The sequence below is a fragment of the Terrapene carolina genome, unplaced genomic scaffold, assembly GCF_002925995.2.
Source record: "Terrapene carolina triunguis isolate 2854851 unplaced genomic scaffold, T_m_triunguis-2.0 Scaffold132, whole genome shotgun sequence".
Taxonomy (NCBI): Eukaryota; Metazoa; Chordata; order Testudines; family Emydidae; genus Terrapene; species Terrapene triunguis.
The window spans coordinates 24,411,519-24,434,455 of NW_020664483.1; the positions used below are offsets into that span (position 1 = coordinate 24,411,519).

General features: G+C 47.0%; 1 protein-coding gene across 2 annotated transcripts in view; it reads right to left on the reverse strand.

Annotated features, from left to right (window-relative positions):
* The window catches only part of EML6 (EMAP like 6), a 321,992-nt gene that overhangs the window by 101,902 nt on the left and 197,153 nt on the right, over positions 1–22,937 (reverse strand). For both annotated transcript variants that reach the window (XM_024215452.2, XM_026653192.2), the window contains exons 13-15: positions 17,608–17,726; positions 16,490–16,676; positions 12,976–13,081 (exon numbers count right to left, since the gene is read on the reverse strand). In XM_024215452.2, the coding sequence (XP_024071220.1) occupies positions 12,976–13,081; positions 16,490–16,676; positions 17,608–17,726 (412 nt within the window). The remainder of the gene's footprint in view (positions 1–12,975; positions 13,082–16,489; positions 16,677–17,607; positions 17,727–22,937) is intronic.

The following is a 22,937-nucleotide window of genomic DNA, read 5'->3' on the forward strand; positions in this document are numbered from 1 at the left end:
AGCAACAGACAACCATGCTTTGTACTGCCCTCTGCCTCAGACTCACTCCTGTATTTGGGCATCTCTAACCACAATTAAGGAATTGCATCAGCATGCAAATTACACTTCCATCTCACTTACATGCTCCAGGAGATTCTTTTGTCTACTTCAAAATAATTGCACCATCCTGTAAACATCCAATAAATGGAGTCTAATAGCTGTACTCTTGATATATGTAGGAACTCACAGAAGTACATGATTTCATTGGGACTATATGCATGAGTAAGGGCATCTAGTCTACCTTCTCCTTGAATAGGCTGACTTGCTATGGCAAGTGCATTCCAGGAGGCCATTGATATTTTGGCTGACTAGGGACCTGAGAGATGAGAAGGTTACTTACTGTAACTGAAGGTTCTTTGAGATGTGTGGTCCCTATCTGGATTCCAAATGTGGGTGCACATGCATACCATGCACCAGAGACGGAACTGTTCATAGCAGTATCCGTTGACCCGCACGTGCGTTGACCGCATGGCATGCCTGAGGCTTTAAAAGGCTGTGCAAGTGGACGCCACTCTAGTTCCCTCGTACCCATAAAGAATGGAGCCTGGAGCAGAGGAGATGGAGGGAGGGATTAGAATCCAGATAGGGACAACACATCTCAAAGAACTTTCAGTTAAAGTAAGTAACCTTCTCTTCTTTGTCGAGTGCTGGTCCCTATGTGGATTCCAAAGGCAGGAGAATAGCGAACAGTGGTCAGCATGGAGGCTGATGTGAGGGCTCTTGAAAAGACCAAGTCTGTAGGACAGCGTGACCAACTGCCGCATCCGCAGTTGTGGAGGGAGCAATGGCATAATGAGTGGAGAAGGTGTGGATGGAGAACATAAGAATGGCCATCCTAGGTCACTAAAGGTCCATCCAGCCCAGTATCCTGTCTACTGACAGTGGCCAATGCCAGGTTCCCCAGAGGGAGTGAACCTAACAGATAATGATCAAGTGATCTCTCTCCTGCCATCCGTCTCCACCCTCTGACAAACATAGGCTAGGAACACCATTCTTTCCCCATCCTGGCTAATAGCCATTAATAGACTTAATCTCCATGAATTTATCTAGTTCTCTTTTAAACCCTGTTATAGTCCTAGCCTTCACAACCTCCTCAGGCAAGGAGTTCCACAGTTGACTGTGCGCTGTGTGAAGAAGAACTTCCTTTTATTTGTTTTAAACCTGCTGCCCATTAATTTCATTTGGTGGCCCCTAGTTCTTATATTCTGGGAACAAGTAAATAATTTTTCCTTATTCACTTTCTCCACACCACTCATGATTTTATATACCTCTATCATATCCCCTCTTAGTCTCCTCTTTTCCAAGCTGAAAAGTCCTAGCATCTTTAATTTCTCCTCATATGGGACCTGATCCAAACCCCTAATCATTTTAGTTGCCCTTTTCTGAACTTTTTCTAATGCCAGTATATCTTTTTTGAGATGAGGAGACCACATCTGTATGCAGTATTGAAGATGTGGGCGTACCATCGATTTATATAAGGGCAATAATATATTCTCCATCTTATTCTCTATCCCTTTTTTAATGATTCCTAAGCTCCTGTTTGCTTTTTTGACTGCCGCCGCACACTGCATGGATGTCTTCAGAGAACTATCCACGATGACTCCAAAATCTCTTTCCTGATTAGTTATAGCCCCCATCATATTGTATGTAGAGTAGGGGTTATTTTTTCCAATGTGCATTACTTTACATTTATCCACATTAAATTTCATTTGCCATTTTGTTGCCCAATCATTTAGTTTTGTGAGATCTTTTTGAAGTTCTTCACAGTCTGCTTTGGTCTTAACTATCTTGAGTAGTTTAGTATCATCTGCAAACTTTGCCACCTCACTGGTTACCCCTTTCTCCAGATCATTTATGAATAAGTTGAATAGGATTGGTCCTAGGACTGACCCTTGGGGAACACCACTAGTTACCCCTCACCATTCTGAAAATTTACCATTTATTCCTACCTTTTGATCCCTGTCTTTTAACCAGTTCTCAATCCATGAAAGGATCTTCCCGCTTATCCCATGACAACTTAATTTACATAAGAGCCTTTGGTAAGGGACCTTGTCAAAGGCTTTCTGGAAATCTAAATACACTATGTCCACTGGATCCCCCTTGTCCACATGTTTGTTGACCCTTTCAAAGAACTCTAATAGATTAGTAAGACATGATTTCCCTTTAGAGGAACCATGTTGACTTTTGCCCAACAAGTTATGTTCTTCTATGTGTCTGACAATTTTATTCTTTACTATTGTTTCAACTAACTTGCCCGGTACTGACATTAGACTTACTGGTCTGTAATTGCCGGGATCACCTCTAGAGCCCTTTTTAAATATTGGCGTTACAGTAGCTATCTTCCAAGGAGGACGAAGTAGCAGTTTGACGTATCTCCTGCCAGGTAGCCTGATGTGGCAGCGTATGCCATGTGGAGTGGATTGTGACTCCCAGGAGAAGAGGAGTGCCAGAGAGCTCATAGCAGGTCTCAATGCAGTGGGAGATCCACTTGGAGAGTCATTGTGGGGATGCATGGAAAGCACAAGTGCAGTAGAGATCCATGGGTGAGGTATGGAGTTTGGGGTAGAAGACTGGAAGGTATATACTTTGGTTGAGGTGGAAAAAGGAGGCCACCTTGGGTACAAACTTGGGGTGTAGACATAAAGAGACTTTGTCCTTGTGGAAGACCGTGAATGGTGGGTCCACCATCATGTCCACTAGTTCACTTACATGGTGTGCGGAGGGGATGGCTACCAAGAAGATTACCTTCATGGAGAGGTAGGTGAGGGAGCAGGTAGCAAAGGGTTTGAAAGGTAGCTTGGTGAGAGCAGAGAGGACCAAATTAAGATAACAAGACAGTGCAGCCTTCTGCATGGGATGAAAAGCGTTGAGGAGGCCCCGGAGGAACTGGGAGGTCTTCGGGTGAGTAAAGACGGAGAAGCCATCCACAGGAGGAAGGAAGGCACTGAGCGCTGCTAGATGAACATGAATGGAGGAGTGAGTGAGGCCTGATTAGTGGAGATGAAGAAGATAGTCTGGAAGGACAAGAATAGACAAGAATGGAAAAGGAGTCCAGAGAGATGTGATGGTGGCGTGTCCACGCAGTGAAGCGGCGCCACTTAGCTGCATAACAGGTCTGAATGGATTGGCACCTGCTGTTAGTGAGGATGTCATGGATGGGTGCGGAGCAGGCTCAGTCTATATGCAAGCTCCGACCAAATACCAGGCCACGAGATGGAGAGGGGGCAGGTTGGGGGTGCTGCAGTTGTCCGCAGTCCCACATCAGGAGATCTGGGAGGGTGGGAAAGGGAATGGGGGGCAAGCGAAGGGTTGGAGAAGATCGGTATACCAGTGTTGGTGAGGCCAGGAGGGAGCCACAAGGATAACCATTGTGCAGTTCCTGCACACTTTGCGTAGGACCTGGGGGAGAAGGGGAATGGGTTGGAAAGTGTAGAGGAGATCTGAAGTCCAGGAAATGAAAAGGACATCACCCTCTGAGCCCGGGCCCAGGCTCCCTCAGGAGCAGAAGAGGGGAAGTTTGTGGTTTGTGGACATCACAAAGAAGTCCCAATGCGACGTGCTCCACCGACAAAAGATGGACTGGAGAAGGGGGGTTGTGGAGTTCCCACTCGTAGTTGGCATGGAAGGAGTGGATGAGTCTATCTGCCAGAGTGTTTCTGGTGCCCGGGAGGTGCACTGCATGTAGGATGATCTTGTGTTGGAGACACCAAAGATGGACAGCTTCCGGACAGAGAGAAGGAGACCTGGCACCGCCCTGTTTTTTTGATGTATATGACATCCATCATGTTGTTTGACAGTATTTGGACATTGTAGGAGCGGAGGAAGGACAGAAAGGATTGACAGGCAAGGCAACTGCCCATAGCTCCAGGACGTTGATGTGCTTCTCTGCATCTCTGACCAAAGGCCTTGTGCCGTGCAGTCGTCTAGATGGGTGCCCCAGCCTACCAGCGAAACGTCCGTGGTGAGAGTGGTGGTAGGCGTCAGAGATGTAAACGGGATGCCCACTAGAACTGTGGATGGGTTGCGCCACCAAGAGAGGGAAGTCAAAACAGGAGGAGGGAGGATTAGTGGTTTGTTTAGTCATTCCAACTGTGGGTTATAGACAGTACGGAGCCAGAGATGAAGGCAATGTATATGAAGGTGCGCATACAGTGTAACAGCAGTGCAGGCCACCATATGGCTCAGGAGGGAAGCACTGACAGATGTGTGTCTGCAGACGGTGCCAGAGTGTCGTAATAAGGGAAGTAAGGGTGGCAAAGCAGTCCTTTGGAAGAAAAGTGCAGGCCGAGACAGAGTCCAGGCGTGCCCCTATGAAAGTGAGCATGCGGGTAGAGACGAGGATCGACTTGTCCGCGTTGATGCAGATACTGAAGCTGCTGAGGAGGGTGTGGAGAGTCCATATAGTGGCGAGGAGATGGGACCAAGAGGGCCCACAAGAAGCCAGTTGTCCAGGTAAGGAAAAAGGGAATGGCCCAGTCAGCACATGTGGGCTGCCACGACTGCGAAGACCTTTGTGAAGACACGGGGGCAGAAGCGATTCCGAAGGGGAGGATGCGGAATTGATAATGGGCACTGCCCATTGTGAAATGGAGGAATTAGCGATGAGTGGGGTGGGTGTCTATGTGAAACTATGCATCTTTCATACCAAGAGCCGTGAACCAACCTCCCTGGGGAAGGAGGGGATAATGAGAGGGAAGGTGACCTTACTAAAATGAAACTTGCGAATAAACTTGTTCAGGGAGCAGAGGTCCAGGATGGGGCGAAGACCACCTCCTTTCTTTGGAATGAGGAAATAGGGGGAATAGGAGCTATGGCCATGGTAGCATTATGGGACAGGTTCTATGGCACCCTTTCGGAGGAGGGTGGTGGCATCTTCGTGGAGACCATCTTTGGAAGGGTCTGGAGGATGGCCACCAGACAGGTGGCAAGGAGGGAAGGAAAGGAATTCGATAATGAAAGCCCTGGTGGATCATGTCCAGCACCCATCGATCAGCGGTGATCCTGCCCCAGTTGCAGGCAAAGAGGGCAAGATGACCCCTGAAGATGACTTGCAGTGTGGCTGGAAAGACTAAGGAGGGTTCGCAGATCTTGAGGGAAGAGTCAAAAAGGTTGCTTAGATGGCCGGTGAGAGGTGGAGAGGCAGCGGAAAAAAAAGTCAAGGCCATTGGGAGTGAGGGTGGTGGCAAGGTTGGTCAAGTGGTCGTTGGTATGGCTGGTAAGTGGCCCAGGGGTGAGGACGGAAGGACAAGCGTTGTTGTCAACAGGTGGGGGCTGGAGTATAGATGCCCAGGAAATAGAGGGTAGCTTGGGAGTATTTAAGGGAGTGAAGGGACTCGTCCGTTTTATCACTGAATAATTTGTGATTGTCGAAGAGGAGGTCCTCGAGGGTTGTCTGCACCTCTTTGGGGAAGCTGCTAGACTGGAGCCAAGAGTCATGGTGGAGTACTATGTCGGATACCAAGGAGCGAGATGCAGTGTCCATGGCATCAACAGTGGCCCAAAGAGTAACTGGCTACCAGTTTGCCCTTGTCTAGCAGGCATTGGAAATCTTGCTCTTTGACCGGTGAACGGAAGTCTTGAAAGTCCACCAGTGTAGAGTAGGACAGGGAGTCATATTTAGCAAGAATAGCCTGGTAACTGGCAATGTGGAACTGTAACCCCACAGAGGAATAAACTTTGCAGCCTCGCAAGTTCAGTTTTATAGTAGTGCAGTCTGGAGGAGTAGACTTGAAGTGTTGCTGATGGGTGCATTCGGTGGCAGCGTGGACAACCAGAGAGTTAGGTGGTGGGTGGGTAAAAAGGAAGTCAGTGCCCTTAGAGGGGACAAAGTATTGGCATTCCACCTGATTTGGTGTGGGGGTGCAGGACACTGCCATGTGCCATAAAGCTTGGACTATCTGTAAGATGATGCCATGTATTAGTATGGTGGTACGAGAGTCTGGGAGGTTGAAGGATGTCCAGGAATTGGTCCTGGGAGTCTTGAACATCCTCTACTGGGAGACTGAGTGCAGCAGCCATCAATTGTGCATGGTCATCCGCTGGTGAGAGGGAAGGTGGAATAAGGGCATCGTCCAGTGACGACAAAGTGCCTGTAGGGACTGCTGGCTCCGATGGTGCGGCTGAGGCCAGCAGTGCTGACGGAGTGGGAGCACCCAGGGGTTCCTCCTGGAAGGTGGCAGTATGGACAGGAGACAGGCCGTACGGGCAATGCATACTGAAATGGTGGTAGGGGTCCTACGAGAGCCAGTAAGGCTAGGAGTCGGGATCTCCATGCATTGGCGGTGCCTGAAGGTAACGGAACCATGGGTTGACCGCAGGATCATATCCTGGAGGGTAAGTCTGGTGTATTGGTTCCAGGCTGCAGGAGCGGGCCAGGGAAAGGGCCATGTCTGGGTCAGAAGACTAGTTGGATTCTGAAGGGTCCGGAAGAGGAGGAGCCATTGGTACCAGCGGAACCGACAGTGTTAGGCATGATCCGGGAGGACGGTCAAATGAGGAAGAGTGGAGAAGGGTGGATCACAAGAGGTTCATTGCCCAAGAGTCCCAGTGGAGTTGACAGTGCCGGGAATGAAGTAGGGGGCCCTGGTCTGGAATGGAAGACTGAGACGGTGGTGTTTGGAGTGGTGCTCCGTGAGTGCTCTCTTTGGACCTAGAGCAGGAGCCGAACCTTCTGCAGTAATGCACGACTTCTCGCCCGACCTATCATTGCTTGGGGAGGCAATGCTGCATTTTGAGGTGGTCCCAATCTGGCAGCTGCCCTTGTGTCCATGCTTCTTGTGCATGCGGTGGGGCTTCGGTGGGTGCGGCGGTGCCGCTGGTGCCAGGGGCGGTGAGTTGTATGGGCCCATCGTGCCCGGGCTCCAGCAAATTCAGGGCCCCGGGGCCTGGCTCCACCAATGTTCAAGGGTGGGTCTATCCCCCAGCCCTGCCTGCCACCCCAGCACACCTCCTCCATCAAACGTCTCCTCCCCTAAGTGTCCCTGCCTGCCCTAGGTAGCGGGTGGCTACCCCCTGCAGCTCCACGCTGTGCTCCCTTGCTGGCTGCTGATGGCTACAAGGGAGCGGCACTGGGGGGCAGGCTGAGGCAGCAGCCAGGGCCAGCCTTTGACCAGGGCAATAAGGGCAGCTGTCCAGGGCGATGTGCTGATGGGGGCGCATTTGATATGATAGGTGCTTGGGGCGGCAGCTTGTAGGAGGCGGCATTCCGCCCAATCCTAGGGTGGCACGGCCGCTTTTTTGTTGTTGTTCCGCTCCGGCCACCCTGTAGGGGGCAGCGGCATGGAGGACGGGAGCGCCCTGCAGCAAGCCCGGCAGGGCAGCCCGCGTCCTTCCCTCCCAGCTGACCGGAGTGGTGCAGAGCCCTCCCGGCAGGGGGCACGGCGGGAGGGCCCCGCTGAAGCCCTGGCCGCCCCCCTTCTCTCTCTCCCCCCGCTCCCTGCCCCCACTAGCCAGGGCACATCTGCAAGGCAGGGAGTCCCCCTGCACCCTGGCTCCGGCTTTGCAGTTCTGGCCGCCGCGGGGTTTTTTTTGCTTGGGGCAGCCAGAAAGCCAGAGCCGGCCCTGGTCCCACGTTACCTTAGGGGACGTCTATACTTACCTCCGGGTCCGGCGGTAAGCAATCAATCTTCTGGGATCGATCCCAGAAGTGCTCGCTGTCAACACCGGTACTCCTGCTTCGTGAGAGGAGTACGCGGAGTCGACAGGGGAGCCTGCCTGCCGCATCTGGACTCGCGGTAAGTTCGAACTAAGGTACTTCAACTTCAGCTACGTTATTAACGTTGCTGAAGTTGCGTATCTTAGTTCGAAGTGGGGGGTTAGTGTGGACCAGGCCTTACCTGTGGCCAGCCAGCTGGGCTTAAGGAGGGGAAGCACTACTGCCAGCCCAGCCAGGGTCAGGGAGGGAGAGAAAAAAAACACACATCCAAGCTGCAGCTTGAGGCACTCACTCTCAGGTAACTCCTCTGGTGGGAGCAGCAGCAGGGGTGGGTGTCCGGGGTGGGTGGACGGTGGGCTCCCCACTCTCCCAGGACAGAGGGCCCCCTGTAGAAACCATGAGGAGTGGGTGGGGCAGGCTGTGCTGGGTCCCGACCTGATGTCTGGGATGGGCGGCTGCGGTTGATGCGGGTGTTGAAGGAGGAGTGTGTGTGCAGCTTGTCTCTGTGTTCCGGCTGACTGGATGCTTGGAGCAGCCCTGCTATCTGGTTGTGTGTTAGTGTAAAACAGATCCGGGTCCACCCCCCTTTTCTTCCCCGTCCCCAGTAAGAGCCACACTTGTTCAGGAAAGGGCTTGGTTTTGTATCATTTCTGGTTTTGTATCACAAAGGTAAATACAGATCATTCTCACACTTCAATGCCAAGGTCTCTATTGTAAAAACCTGAATAACGATTAGGGCTGTCGATTAATCAGTTAACTCACGCGATTAACTCAAAAAAATTAATCGTGATTAAAAAAATTAATCGTGATTAATCAGTTTAAATCACACTGTTAAACAATAGAATACCAATTGAAATATATTAAATATTTTGGATGTTTTTCTATATTTTCATATCTATTGTATTCTATCTTGTAATTGAAATCAAAGTGTATATTTTTTATTATGTAACCCTTCTGCCCATCTAAGTTGGCAGCAACAAGGGCCGGGTTCTGTATCTAGGGGTTCCGTTTCAATAACACAATGCAAAACCGGCTCGAGCCCCCACCCAGTGACCTGGGACAATTACATACGACTCCCCTGGGTACCTCTAAGAGGCAATACTTCCCCTCTCGCAAGCACGGTCTGAGTGTAGCAGAAAATGTTTAATAACATGAGGTAAACGACATCAGCATAAAATTGGAAAAACACCACAAACAGGATTCATAACACAAACCATGAGCAAAACCCACCCCAGCAAATTGGGCTGTGTCCTTTCCCTTTGGTTCTTGAATCCAGCAACCCAAAAATCACCCAGAGTCCCCAAAGTCCAACATACCCAAAGTCTCTTGGGTCCAGCAACCACCCAAAGTCCCAAAAGTCCAACAACCCCCAAAGTCTCTGTCCCTGGTCAGTGCAGCCTCAGAGTAAAAGGGGGGGGCACGCAAGGTGTTAAGGGGCACCTTACGTGATCCGAGGCTGGCCAGCCGTCTGTTTCTCCGTGGGGGTTCCACCGCAGCCTTTACCACGAGCCAGTCCACTTTCCTGCCATCCCACGAACTGCTCCGCTCTACAAGCTGCTCCGCTCCGCTCACCGACCTGTGAGCCGTTCCAGCCGTCCCCGCAAACAGCTCCGCTCACCGTTCCTTGGGCCACTCCAACCGGCCCCGCAAGGCTCCACGCCACTCGCTGCTCCTCCAGTCGTCCCCACAAATTGCTCCGCCAGCTGCTGAGCAATATAGCTTCAGGCTCCCCCACTAGTTAACACAGCCTCAGTGATCTCAGCTCTTAATAACATCAGCTCTTTTGTGATTTCAGCTCTTAGCAATTTCAGCTCATAGTATAGTAGGGGAGGCCCAGTGCTGGTGCACCATTGGCCCAAAGTGAATTCAGCTCAGCAGCCTGTAACTAGACTCCTAAGGGAATCAAAGTTCACTCTGATATTCAACAGTGGAGAGAGGAGGCGATGCAATTGGTGTTTCAAACCCTCAGAGGGGGCCCATACCATCAGGTACAAATACCTGTCCCCATCCTCTCTCAATTCACTGGGTTTTGTAACCCATGCCCCTTGTCAAGCAAGTGCTACTTAGGTAATGGTGAAGGACTCACTCAGTCCTTCTGTCATACAACAGTTCCACTGGCCTTGATTCACAGAATCAGGGTAACAAAACTTTATTCTTCCTGCCCCAATAATAGAGAAACTGGGGATCCCACACCAGCCAAAGTAACCACTTTCAGTTGCTGTGTTTCATGCCAGGCGAGTGGGTGTGCCTATGCAAACAAGATCAGCCCCTGGAGTTCTTTTCCACACTTGCCATAATTCACCACCAGATGTCAGGGTAGAGCTCATCCTGACTCTGCTTACAATTACAAATATTTGCACTGTAAAAATTATAAACAAAAGAAACAGTATTTTTCAATTCACCTTATACAAGTACTGTAGTGCAATTTCTTGGTCATGAAAGTGCACATTTAGCTCCCACGCTAACCAGGGGGCTGCTGCAGCCTGCCTGCTCCCATCCTATCCACTTCATCCCATCCCATCCCATCCCATCCCTGCAGAGAGGTGACACATGGAGGGCGGGGGCATTCACTGGGTCACATTACCCCTCCTCCCCAGTTTCTGCCAGGGTTTGCCTGCTGAACTATCTCCCTTCTTCCCCCGCTTGCTGGAGGCAGCCTGGGACCCCAACGGGAGAAGTAAACAAACAGCACGTGCACCAAATAGCTGGGTGATTGGGAGCAGTAGAGAGGAAGGTCTGCTGCTTCAGCTCTGCAGGGAGAGGTTAGGTAGGGGAAGAAGGAAGGAACAGCTTCTTTCCCATAGGGGAACTGAGGGCAAGGGGGAGGGCTGGGCTGCCTGGGGAGGGGGGGGTATGATGACACTGGGCTGTTGGAGGGGAACCATTAAATTGTGCCCCCCCCCGCCCATCAGCAGCTGACGGTCCTGTCCTCCCTGCTCCCCTGGCTCAGAAGGTTCACTCACGTGGTCCCGGGGGGAGGGGGCTGCTGTCTCCCCAGAGTCAGGCAGGCGGGTGCATCAGAGATAAATGAGTGTGACTGAGATCAGCTCCCCCATGTGCCTCCTTCCCTCCCCCCCCCTTTCCCCCCCCCGCATCTGAACAGGAGTGGGAATGGGAGTCACAGTGGGTGGTGTCTGCCTGCCTGCTGTGACCTCCTTGAAACCCATTTACTTTTCATTCAATCCCTGATAGCCTGAGGATGTGGGTAGGCACTCTTTTTTTAACTGCTTCAGTTTCCACTACAAGTTGTACTTAATGGTATACTGAAATTCCTTGGGGCAGGATCTCGTCTAAGCTGTTGGGTACAGTGTTGTGTACATTTCTATGCTGCATCAAGATTAAGAATAAGGAAACTCCTTTCTTTACTCCCAACTTAATCCCATATCCTGCAAACCTCATTCATCCTCTGGAAGTCACTGGGGTTCCTGCTGTTAGTGTGAGGATGGAACTGAGGATAATGTGTGATTGTTGTGACTTACAATTTCAATCAGGCCCTTAAACTGAGACATAACTCTAGAGGGTAGGGTTACCATATTTGAACTTTCAAAAAAAAGAGGACACTCGGGGGGGGGGGGTAGCCCTGCCCCCTAGCCACTCCCTCCCAATTCCCGCCCCCCTGACTGCCCCCCACAGAACCCCCAACCCATCCAACCCTCCCTGCTCCTTGTCCCCTGATCGCCCCTTCCCGGGACCCCTGCTCCAATCACCCCCTGGGGCCCCACCCCTTATCTAAGCCTCCCTTATCTTTGTCTCCAACTGCCCCCTCCTGAGACCCCCCCACCCTACCTGTCCCCTGACTGTTCTGACTCCTATCCACACCCCTGCCCCCGCCAGATCCCCCCGAGAGCCCCTGACCCATCCAACCCTCCCCCTGCTCCCTGTCCCCTGACTGCCCCAATCCCTCTCCACACCCCTGCCCCCTGACAGGTCCCCCCAGAACCCCCACCCCATCCAACCCTCCTGCTCCCTGTTTCTTGACTCGCCCCCAGCGCGGGGGAAGGAGCGGGGCTGGCCAATCAGGGCCAGCTGCCATGGGCAGGGGGGTGGCTTTCTGGGGTTGTAGCGGTACAAACAGCTCCTGCTCCCGTTTTGCTACCAGCGTGCTGAAGCTGCAGCGGGGGAGGGGCTTTTGCTGCCTGAGCGGCTCAATCCGGCGCAGCTGCCCTGTCAGCCGCTTTTGTGTCTTTAGATAGCCGTCCGGGGGGAAATCCCGGACATTTTTAGCTTTTTACAAATTCCCCCCGACGGCTATTTAAAGACCCAAAAGCCGGACATGTCCGGGGAAACCCGGACGGATGGTAACCCTACTAGAGGGGACATCCCCCCCCCCCCCCACTTAATCTCTGCTGCTCTGGCTTATAAATAGGCTTGGTAGAATGCATTTTTTAATTTTTTTTATAACTTTGATGTGTAATATACATTGTTTATTTTAAAAATTGTTTTATTTTTAAGCACCCCAAGCTCCCTCCCGCACCCCCCTCCTGCACCCCAACCCCTTGACCCAGCCAGGAGCCAGCACCCAAATTCACTACCAGAGCCTGCACCCAAACTCTCTCCCAGAGCCTGCACTCCACACCCCCTCCTGCACCCCAACCCCTTGCCCCAGCCCAGAGCCTGTACCCAGCACCCAAACTCCCTCCCAGAGCCTTAGGCAGGTGTGGGGGGAGGGCAGGATTTGGACCCATTCTGTGCACCACCAAATATTATACAAACCCGCTGTCCCTGGCCGGTGGGGCATAGACTAGTACCCAGGCAGGGGAGGAGGAGAAGTCCCCGATAGGGGAAAAAAGCTCAAGGGAGAACCTAACTAACTCCTACGAACAAATGGACAACTATCTAACTAGAAAAAACTATGTACAACGAAAGGCAAATGCAGTACTCTTAGCTGGGTAAGAGCACAGAGGAACAGAGGGTTCCGACTCTGGAGTGGCGTCGACCCACACAGCCTCTTAAAGCCTCAGAGTGTCATGTGATCAATGCACGACGCATATGTGAGTCAACGGAAACTATTATGAACAGTTCTGGCTCCGGTGCATGGTGCGCATGTGAACCCACATTTAGAATCCACATAGAGAGCAGCACTTGAAGAATAATAATCCATTTTCAGGGCAAAAAAAAAAAAAGTCTGTATTTGATTTCCATACACAATCCTGCTCTTATCAAACAACCTATGTGAAATTGATCTTAATTATAAAAATGTCCTTTGATCTAAAAGAGAATTTATTTTTAGACTAAATGACTAATTTAATAATTTATTCTGATGTGCGTGGGTTGTTGCTTACCTGAAAAATCCAGTGCACATACTCCTCTTTGGTGCTGGCCTTTCAGCAATGATAAACATTTTAGTGTCTGTGTGTCCCACACATGGATAGCAGCATCTCTTCCAACCTAAATTAAGTATCAGAGGGGTAGCCATGTTAGTCTGGATCTGTAAAAGCAGCAAAGAGTCCTGTGGCACCTTATAGACTAACAGACATATGGGAGCATGAGCTTTCATGGGTGAATATGCATCCGATGAAGTGGGTATTCACCCACGAAAGCTCATGCTCCAATACGTCTGTTAGTCTATAAGGTGCCACAGGACTCTTTGCTGCAATCTAAATTAGAATGCTAATCTTAATAGCTGTTCATAAACTACTATAACAATAACAATATTTAGCAATTTTGCATCTTCAGAACACTTTAGAAGCATTAACCTTTGCACTCTTTAGATCTTACCTTCACCAAGAACTGCTCTCTCTCCAGTTTCTCCATCTCTGACTTCCACATTCCTGGTCACCACCACATCTCCCTTACTACCACCTACCTGCCCCCTCAGCCTTGCCCCAAAACCCCATCCTTCTGTGATTTCCTATCCATCAACATTGAGAACTTCTCTTTCATTCTCAGTGCCCTCTTCCTCGCCTTCTCCTATGGTGGATATCCCACAACCATACACATTCTTCCACTAATTCATTTTTCTGTTTTGCCATCCTTTCAGCCACACAGCTCTACTTCTCCACCTTCACTCAATCCCACACCCACAACCCCAGCTGTATTTTTTTTTTACCACCTTTGAATCTTTACTTAACCTTCCCCTTTCTGTCCCTTCCCCCAATCTCTGCACAGTCTTCAAAGGAAATGTTGAAAACAATCTGGCATAACCTCCTCCTTCTCATCTCTCCTTTTCCACTGCATACTCTCCTGCTTCCCTCCTCCTCCAGCTCCTTCCAGTCTCCTGACCTCCCTCACCCCCTACTCTATTTCTTCCTTCCCCTCCCTGTATGAGCATGCTTTGGTCTCCCGCATCTTAAAAAACAAACAAAAACCGCCTCACTCGTGGTAGCTTCCTTTCAAATTATCACCCAATCTCTCTTCTCTTGTTCATTTCCAAATTCCTTGAATGCACCTTCTAGAACCACTGTGTGAAGTTCCTTTCCTCCCATTCCAGCCTAGATCCTCTCCAGTCTGACTTCCAGCTTTACACTCCACAGAAGCCACACTTAACAAAGGGTCTATTGAGCACTTTGCATCCAAATAACATGGCTACATCCTTGTCCTCCTTGACCTACTGGCTAACTTTGATGCTGCTGGCCATGGTCTTTTAAAATTTCACCTTCCCTCAGCTTTTGAGACTATTCTGCCCTAGTTCTCTTCCTACCTCTTTAATCATTTCTTCAGTGTTTTGTTTGGTGGGTCCTCTTCATATGCCCTGTAAGTAATGTTGGGGATTCAAGAAAGTTCCAGCCTTTACACTCTTCTTCCTCTGCACTCTGTCTCTGGATGATCTTATCCATAAACAAAACTTTGACTTCATATCCACTCCAGACTTGCCTTCATCTGCACAAACTTAAATCTCAGCCTGTCCTTCTGACATCTCTTTGTGGATGTACAGTCATCAATTTAAATGCAACATTCCCAAATCAGAGGTCTTATAAATTGTCCCAAAGCCTCTCCTCTCTCTCTTTTCCCCTCTGGGCATCATCTCTAATTCAGCCCACCTTTTAAATCCACACATCTAGGCTGAGTCTAAATTCGTGGTAAAGAATGTTTCTAAAATTTGACCTTTTCTCTCTCTCACTACACCATCAAATTCTCATCTAGGCCCTTATTTTGCACCTTAACTGCAGCAACTTCCTCCTCCCTGGCCTTAACTGCTGCACCTTTGTTCCCCTCAAGTCCATTCAAAATGCTGCTTCTAGGGTTATCTTTCTGGTTCTGAGCACATCGGTCTTCTCTTTGAGTTTCTCCAAATGCTTTCACTTATCTGCACATCCAACATATGCTTCTTGTCTCTATCTATAAGCCTTTTCATGACTTGGTCCCACACTACATAGTTGACCTAGTAATTTATATCATGATGATGATCCCTGCTTTTGGTTTTCCAACATTCCCAGTCTTTACTGCCCACCAGTCAGCTTCTCCCTAAACACCTTTGAGCTTCCCCCCATCACCACTCTTTATGCATAGGTAAAACTCACTTTTATAATTCATATAGTTCTATTTCATCTTCCTTCAAATCCCTCAACACTCACCCCTGCCATGATGAGTACAAATCCCTGCCTGATGAAAATGGATAGGGAAAAAGTAGGGCTACAGGTTTGTCATGGTGGGTGGAAAAAAAAGTCACCTTTAGTGTGATTTTCCCATTTGCCCATGACTTTTTCTGTCAGTCACTCACTCACAGCAGCAGCAGCGCTGACCCTACAGGGCTGGGCCCAGCTCCCTGCGCTGGGCATTATGACCTAGTACACCAGGTTGCAGTGCCACTCAGGTTTGGCCCACTCAACCTCTGTCATAATGTGTGTGTGTGTGTGGGGAGGAGGGTACTGGGCAAACCAGAGCAAACATGCCAAGTCACAATGCCCAGAGCAGGGTGCCAGGCGCAGGCCCACAGGACCTGCTGCTGCAGGATGAGTGTGGGCAGGCTCTCCTTTTTCAGAGCATCCTCCCCCTCCTGGGGGAGCCCTCCCTTCCATACCAAGTCAGGATTAGGGTTGCAGTCCTGAGGTTGAAGGTGCTGCTGTGGATGGTCCATGTCTCCTCCACAGGGTAAGGAGGACAATATTTTTTTTTAAATCAAAAGGCAGGGAGAAGTCAAGGTAAATTTGGTAACCCATGACTTTTACTATATCTGCCATAACTGCTTCCTGATTTTTGTTTAAAAAATGCTATGACAAATCTGCAGCCCTAACAATCAGGAATCTAATGTTACTGCTCTCCTTCATCTTATTATACCTAAAGATTGTGAAAATTGCTAATCTGTACACAAATATTCTGTTACTATCATTAGCTCATCCTCCCTGGCCCCTGTCTATATGTCTTACCATCCTGTTGTATCTTAGCATTAAGAATTAAAGCTTTTTGCGTCAGGACAGTCTTTTATTTTGTCAGTATGGTGCCTACTTGGGACTTTTAGGTGCTACTATTATGCAAATATAATAAAATAATAAAAACCTAACTAAACATCAGAAGACTCATGGGAGGTAGGGAAAAATGTATTATTTTCTACATTTTACAGATGAGGAACAAAGGTTCAGAGTGAATAAGCAACTTTCCAAATGCCACAATAGGAGACTCTAATTTCTGTTTTTTAGGAATACTGTAACAGTGTCACAATCATTGTTTCCACTACTGCTTTCCGTAGCAGTTAGGCAATGACATGGGTGGCAAAACATTTAATCTGTGATTTTCAAAGCAGGAAAATGACTCTCTTTATGACAAAGGTACACAAACTGTTTTGCATTTCTCAAATATAGTTTGTGATAGAGAATCCCTTAATTTGTTTTGTCATGACCAACACTCCTAAATACACACCTGTCCAGTAGCAACATAGTCTTTCATTGGATGGATGGTTAGGCTGAGGATGTCATCATCATGACCAAGATATAGTCTTTGGGTGTGTTGTTGCCTACTGTATACAATGGCAACAGCAGCGATATGGTAAACTACCTCTCCAGTTTGTGTGTAGAACAAATTATTTCGACAGTCGTAGCCTCGGTAACTGAAATAAATATAAAGCAAAGGAAGTTGAATATGCCACCAAAAATATCCATGTACTTTGGGGGAAAACAATCTAACTGCAAATGACTTACCTGAGCTAGACCCAAAATATGATAATATACAGGCTGACTACAACCATTTAAATGTCTTATATTACATTCATAATTGTTAACAACTAGAGCTGTGTAAAACTCCATGGTTTTCTTTGCACTAGTTAAGTATACATTTTTTTCTGCATTCAAAGAGTTACCTCTCAAGTTTCGTTTTGATTTAGGGGATTAACTGAACCAAAAACTCATCCAAAACTGTCAGGGTTCACCTGATTTTGCATCAAAATCATGAGAAAATCATGATTGGTTCTGCTTTGAGCAGGAGGTTGGACTAGATGACCCTGTCCAACCCTGATAGTCTATGATTCTATGATTCTAAAAAACAGAGTTCCTATGGTCTAGATGAGACATCATAAATTAGCTCAAGTTCATACAAAATTATGGCCAGGAAAGTTTTGCATCCTTTTGTGCTGCAAATGTATCACACATTTCTACTAATTACAACAACCATAGCCTATGGACCTAATGACAGCTCCAGGAAATACCAGGGAAAATCAACTGTGAGTTGAAAAGGTGATCTTAAAAAAAAAAAGGTAATGCTTGGTCATTACTTAGGTACATTGGTACATTTTTATATCCTCTTCCCTAACAATCACAATTGAAAGAAAGAGAAATGTATAGGTGATATTCCCATTTTTACCACAATACTAGTAAGCACAGTAATTTACCTATGGGTAAGCAGTGGAAAATGTTACATCAAATACTTTACCTCAAATTAATCAAGATGTGTTTAAGAGTATTTATTTAAGCACTGTGCTATTCAATGGAACTTGTGGCTTACAAAAGAGAAGTCCAAGAACCTTTACTTAGTAGTTACAATACCCATGTACAAACTGCAGTTTTAAGCTGTCCCCAGGAGCTCTCTCTCTTTTAAGGAAGGGCACTGAATGGTTTTTCTCTTTACTTTGTTGTTTCAGCTGAGGTAGATCTTCTTTGTAAACCTAAAGAATAAGTTACACTTAATTATACATCTCAAGTGTATTGAATATAAATACACACTGACCAATTCCTTAAATAATAATAATGAAAAATATTAGTTATATGTCGGTGTGCTCAACAATGTACAAGACATAGAAGAAGTCATGATCCCTGCCCTAAAGAGAGGAAGAGGATCCCCACTTGTGGTATATGATATTAATGGAAGATCAGAAAAAGGTCATTGCTATTCAAGAAGTTTCATGTATCACATACTACTTTGTGAACAGGATTTTTAATACCAATTCTCTAAATTTCTTTTTCCAAATTAATACATGTACTCAAACCTGTACATAATAATGAAATAATTCCATCAAGAATTCTGGTGACATACACAATAAGCACACTACTTAAGTGATTTGCAAATGTCACCAGAATCCTGAGATGGATTTACAGTCTTAATATATATACCAGAGATACAAAATATTATACATATAAATCAGTTAGAGATGCTGACACATTGTGGAACTGCTAGAGCTGTTTGAAGCCACTTAGAGGTTGTGACATCAATTAAATCCACTATGAGGCTGAAATATAGCTTTAAATTATTATTATTATTTTTTTGTATATCTCTTCATTTCTTGGTTTTAGCTGGCAGTGGAGGTACCAAAATCTCTTGCAACAAAAGTTATTTCCACACTAATTCTGACCTAATTGCAACCCAGGGGTGCTGAAAACTTCATAAGAATGTCTGATTTGGAAATGTTACCACACAGAGGTTCAGATAAGCATCTGAAATTTTGGATGCCTATACAAACACAACCTCTAGACATTTTGCCTGTCACTAGCATACACTGTACTGTTCACACACTCTTTTAATCTGGTTTCAAACACCATCTTCAAAAACTTTTAAAGGATGCAACCTGTAAATAAGTCCACTCACTATTAGGGCCCCCCTCCTAGCCAGGCATGGCATAGCAATTCTCTCACTACTCTAGCACTGCACTGCCAACGGTTGCTCCAGCACTGTGGTGGCTTCTCTTCCAGTAACGTGGCCCTTCGGCTGGGTCACCATCTTAAGTTCACCCCTTTCAGAGTCACAACTGTCCAAACGAAAAGTCCCAAAATGTCTTTAACATAAACAAAATTCTTCCACCCTCTCTGGGGCTAATCATCTGCCTATCTTCAGGGCATACTCTTTAGCCGCCCCCCCCCCATCCTGGGCTCAATAATCCTTGCAAAGCGTTTGTAGGTGAACCCAGTTCCACCCTCTGGGCTTTGACTTAAGGCCATGTACTCATAGGGTATGTCTACACTACAGGATTAATCCGAATTTAGATAATTCGAATTTGGGAAACAGGTTGTATAAATTCGATTGTGCGCGGCCACACTAAGCACCTTAATTCGGTTTTAAACCACATTAATTCGGTGGTGTGCGGCCACACTACCCCATTAACTTAAACACAGTAATTCGGTGGTGTGCGTCCACACTAACCCTAATTCGAATTAACAAAATCGATTTAGGCTCTACTCCGTTCGTCGAGGTGGAGTACAGAAATCGATTTAAAGGGCCCTTTAATTCGAATTAACTGGCTCTGTAGTGTGGACGGGTGAAGGGTTAATTCGGATTAAGGCAGCTAAATCCGAATTAAAGTCCTAGTGTAGACCAGGCCATAGACTTTAAGGTTAGAAGGGACCATTATGATCTTCTAGTCTAACCTCCTGCACAAAATCTCACCCACCCACTCCTGTATAAACCCCTGACCTATGTCTGAGCTATTGAAGTCCTCAACTTGTGGTTTAAAGACTTCAAGGTGCAGAGAATCTTCCAGTAAGTGACCCGTGCCCCATGCTGCAGAAGAAGGTGAAAAACCCCCAGGGCCTCTGCCAATCTGCCCTGGAGGAAAATTCCTTCCCGACCCCAAATATGGCGATCAGCTAAACCCTGAGCATGTGGGCAAGACTCACCAGCCAGACACCCAGGAAAGAATTATCTGTAGTAACTCAGCTGTACTGAATAACTAGATCTGCTCCTTTACCTGTGCTGCAATTCTGTCTGGGCTGCTTCCTATCCAGCCTTTTCAGTTCCCCTTTGGGTCTCTCTGTCTCCTCCCTACTTTAGTCAGGGTCTCTCCCAGACCTCCCTGCCTAGAGAGCTTTCCTTCTTCCTCTGGCTCTTCCACCATCTCTTTCCCCAGCCGAGCTTTATCACCACTTAAGCCCAGCTCTCCCTCTTTACTGCAGCCACTTTCTGCTTGATATGGGGAATTGCCTGATTCCCCTCAGGTGGGGCTCATTTTGTAATCAGTTTGGTTTAGCCCCAGGCTCTCCAGTGCATGGGGCAAGCCAGCCCGTTACACTAACAATGAAACATAAAATATTATAGGTAACATTTTCAAAAGTGCCAAAGTAATTTAGGAGCCTAAGTTCCATTTTCAGAAGTGAAAAGTAAGACGACAAGTCACTTCTGTAAATGGGACTAGGCACTTTTGAAAATTCTAGCCTATCTCTAATCTCAGCCAAAACTGTTCAGTTGTTTCCACTAATGAGGCTTGTGAAAAATGCACTCTTTTACTTATAATAAAGTAATTCTGGCAACCTTTTCTTTAAATATCTTTACCAACCATGATTTGGAGCAAGGATTTGAAATCTGGCATTTGTTTCAGGGATGTGCCCTTTACCATGTATCTGAAAATCTGCCAATATTTGGCCAAGCTATAAGTCTTTGAAAAATCACTATTCACACATGCTCAATAGAGACTTTTTCAGTTTTAGCAGCTAGAGCTAAAGGTGGAGCTGGAGGGTGGTGATGGGGGAACTAGGTCTGGACAGGCAAAAAGACTGGGACAAGGAGCAACACAGTGAGGAAACTGGGGCAAACAGCAGGGTGAGGAGTAAGAGGGGAGGGCTAAAATTGAATGAGGATCCCAGGGAGGGAGCCAGGGAGCCAGTGTTGGGGGGTGGGCAGGGAGGAATGGGACAGACAGAGTGGACAAGGAGCCAGGAGTGGGGAACTGGGTTTGGCAAGGAGACTGGGAGTATGAGGGGGCTAGGAGACTAAGCCCGGAAGAGGAGACTGGGTAGGTGAAAAGAATGGGACTGAGATGAGAAGCCTTAAGAGTGGAAAAGAGACAACTGGGACAGAGACATGTTGGAAAGGATAGGACAGAGCGGGTTAAGCTGGAGAGGAATGGGCAGAAGAGTTTGTGCCCACTGGAGCACACTCCCCTCTAAAGCCTCGAATAGAACCCAAGATTACTGAGTCTCACCATTCCTCTGCTGTTAGCAAACACCTGTGAAACCCACAGGCAAGGTGTGTGTTTAATCACCCTCTAGTGCTGATTGACATAGAGGACAGTAACCTACTGTTGCTATCAGTTACTCCACTAGTTCAGAGGTCAGTGCAGTGGATCTAAAGGTTCCAATCCTGCTGATGACCCATGTGACCCATATGATGCCACATGATGGAATTTCTGTTCCTTCAGTTTGCTTTTTAAAAACCTAGACAATTACACACAAAAAACTATATTAAAAGACCATTATTAAGGTTGTAAACTCAAGTTCTCAAAAGTTAGGAATTGACAGAATTGATGTTCATTAGATTCATAGCTTTCAAGGCCGGAAGGGACCACTGTGATCATCTAGACTGACCTCCTGTATTACACAGACCATTGAACTTACCCAAAATAATTCCTATATTTGTTAGAAAAATGTCCAATCCTGATTCAAAAATCGTCAGTGATGGAGACACCACCATGACTATTGGTAAATTGTTCCAATGGTTATTTACTCTCACTGTCAAAAATTTACATCTTATTTCCAGTCTAAATTTGTCTAGCTTTAACTTCCAGCCATTGGATTGTGTCATACCTTTCTCTGCTAGACTGAACAGCCCATTATTAAATATTTGTTCCCTGATGATCAAATCACCCCTTACCGTCTCTTTGTTAAATTAAATAGATTGAGCTCTTTGCATCTATCACTTATAAGGCATGTTTTCTAATCCTTTAATCGTATTTGTGGCTCTTCTCTGAACCCCCTCCAATTTATCAACATCCTTCTTGAATTGTGGGCACCAGAACTGGACTCAGTATTCCTGCAGCGGTCACACCAGTCCAACTACTATGGTAAAATAACCTCCCTACTCCTACCTGAGATTTCCCTGTTTATGCATCCCAGGGTTAGCTTTTTTGGCCACAGCATCACATTGGGAGGTCATGTTCAGCTGCATATCCACCACTGACCCCAAATCTTTTTCAGAGTCAGTGCTTCCCCAACGTGTAGAACCTTAATTTGGCCCCCTAGTGACATTATGATACAGTCTTTAATTACATGATGATACACTATTTTTTCCACAGGACCCCTGCCTCAGTTAGGGCACAGGATGGACATTACTCACTTAATAAGCAGCTATCCAATATTTTGTTTTGTTCAGTGTGTGACCCTAGGCCTCATTTACTTAGCTCTGAACACAGAATTATTAATTTCCTCATGTGCCTTTCTATGGTGCTCATCTCAATAGTATCTGAATGCTTCACAAACATTCATTAATTTATGTTCACAACACCTCTGTGAGATGAGGAGGTGGCATTATCCCATTTTACTATAGGGAGCTGAGGCACAGAGAGTAAGTTCAAAGTATCCACTAATTTGGATGACCAACGTGAGACAGGAAGGATGTGATTTTTTCAGAATAACTATCATTATTAGTTAGCATTTTTTATGTTCAAAGCAGAGCTCATCATCGACTTCAGTTGCAGCTGTGAGTTCTCAGTACTTCTGCAAATCAGACCCCAGGGTATCAAGTCAAACTCCCAGAAAATGAGGAACACACAATTAATGACTACTTCTAAAAAGCCTGATTTAAATGACTTGCTCAACATCACACAGAATTCTGTGGCAAAGTCAGGGATAAAATCCAGTTCTCCAGGACAACAGCATTTAACTGTCTTGACCATCAGAACTTCCTTTTTCTTCTGCTAATCTCCTACCTCATTCAACATACACCTTCCAATTTCTGCAGCAAATGAGGCAAGGTCCTACAGACAACAGCCTCCTTTATTATACCACCCTAATTCAGCCCAAGAGCAGGTCCATCCTGTAAGCTGAATGATGCATTGGTTCTGTGGAAAAAATAGTATGTGAACATATAATTAAAATCTATCATAATGCATACACACAAGGAGAAAGAATTAAGGTTGCATAGCATCCTTAATTCTGTCATTTCCATACTTCTG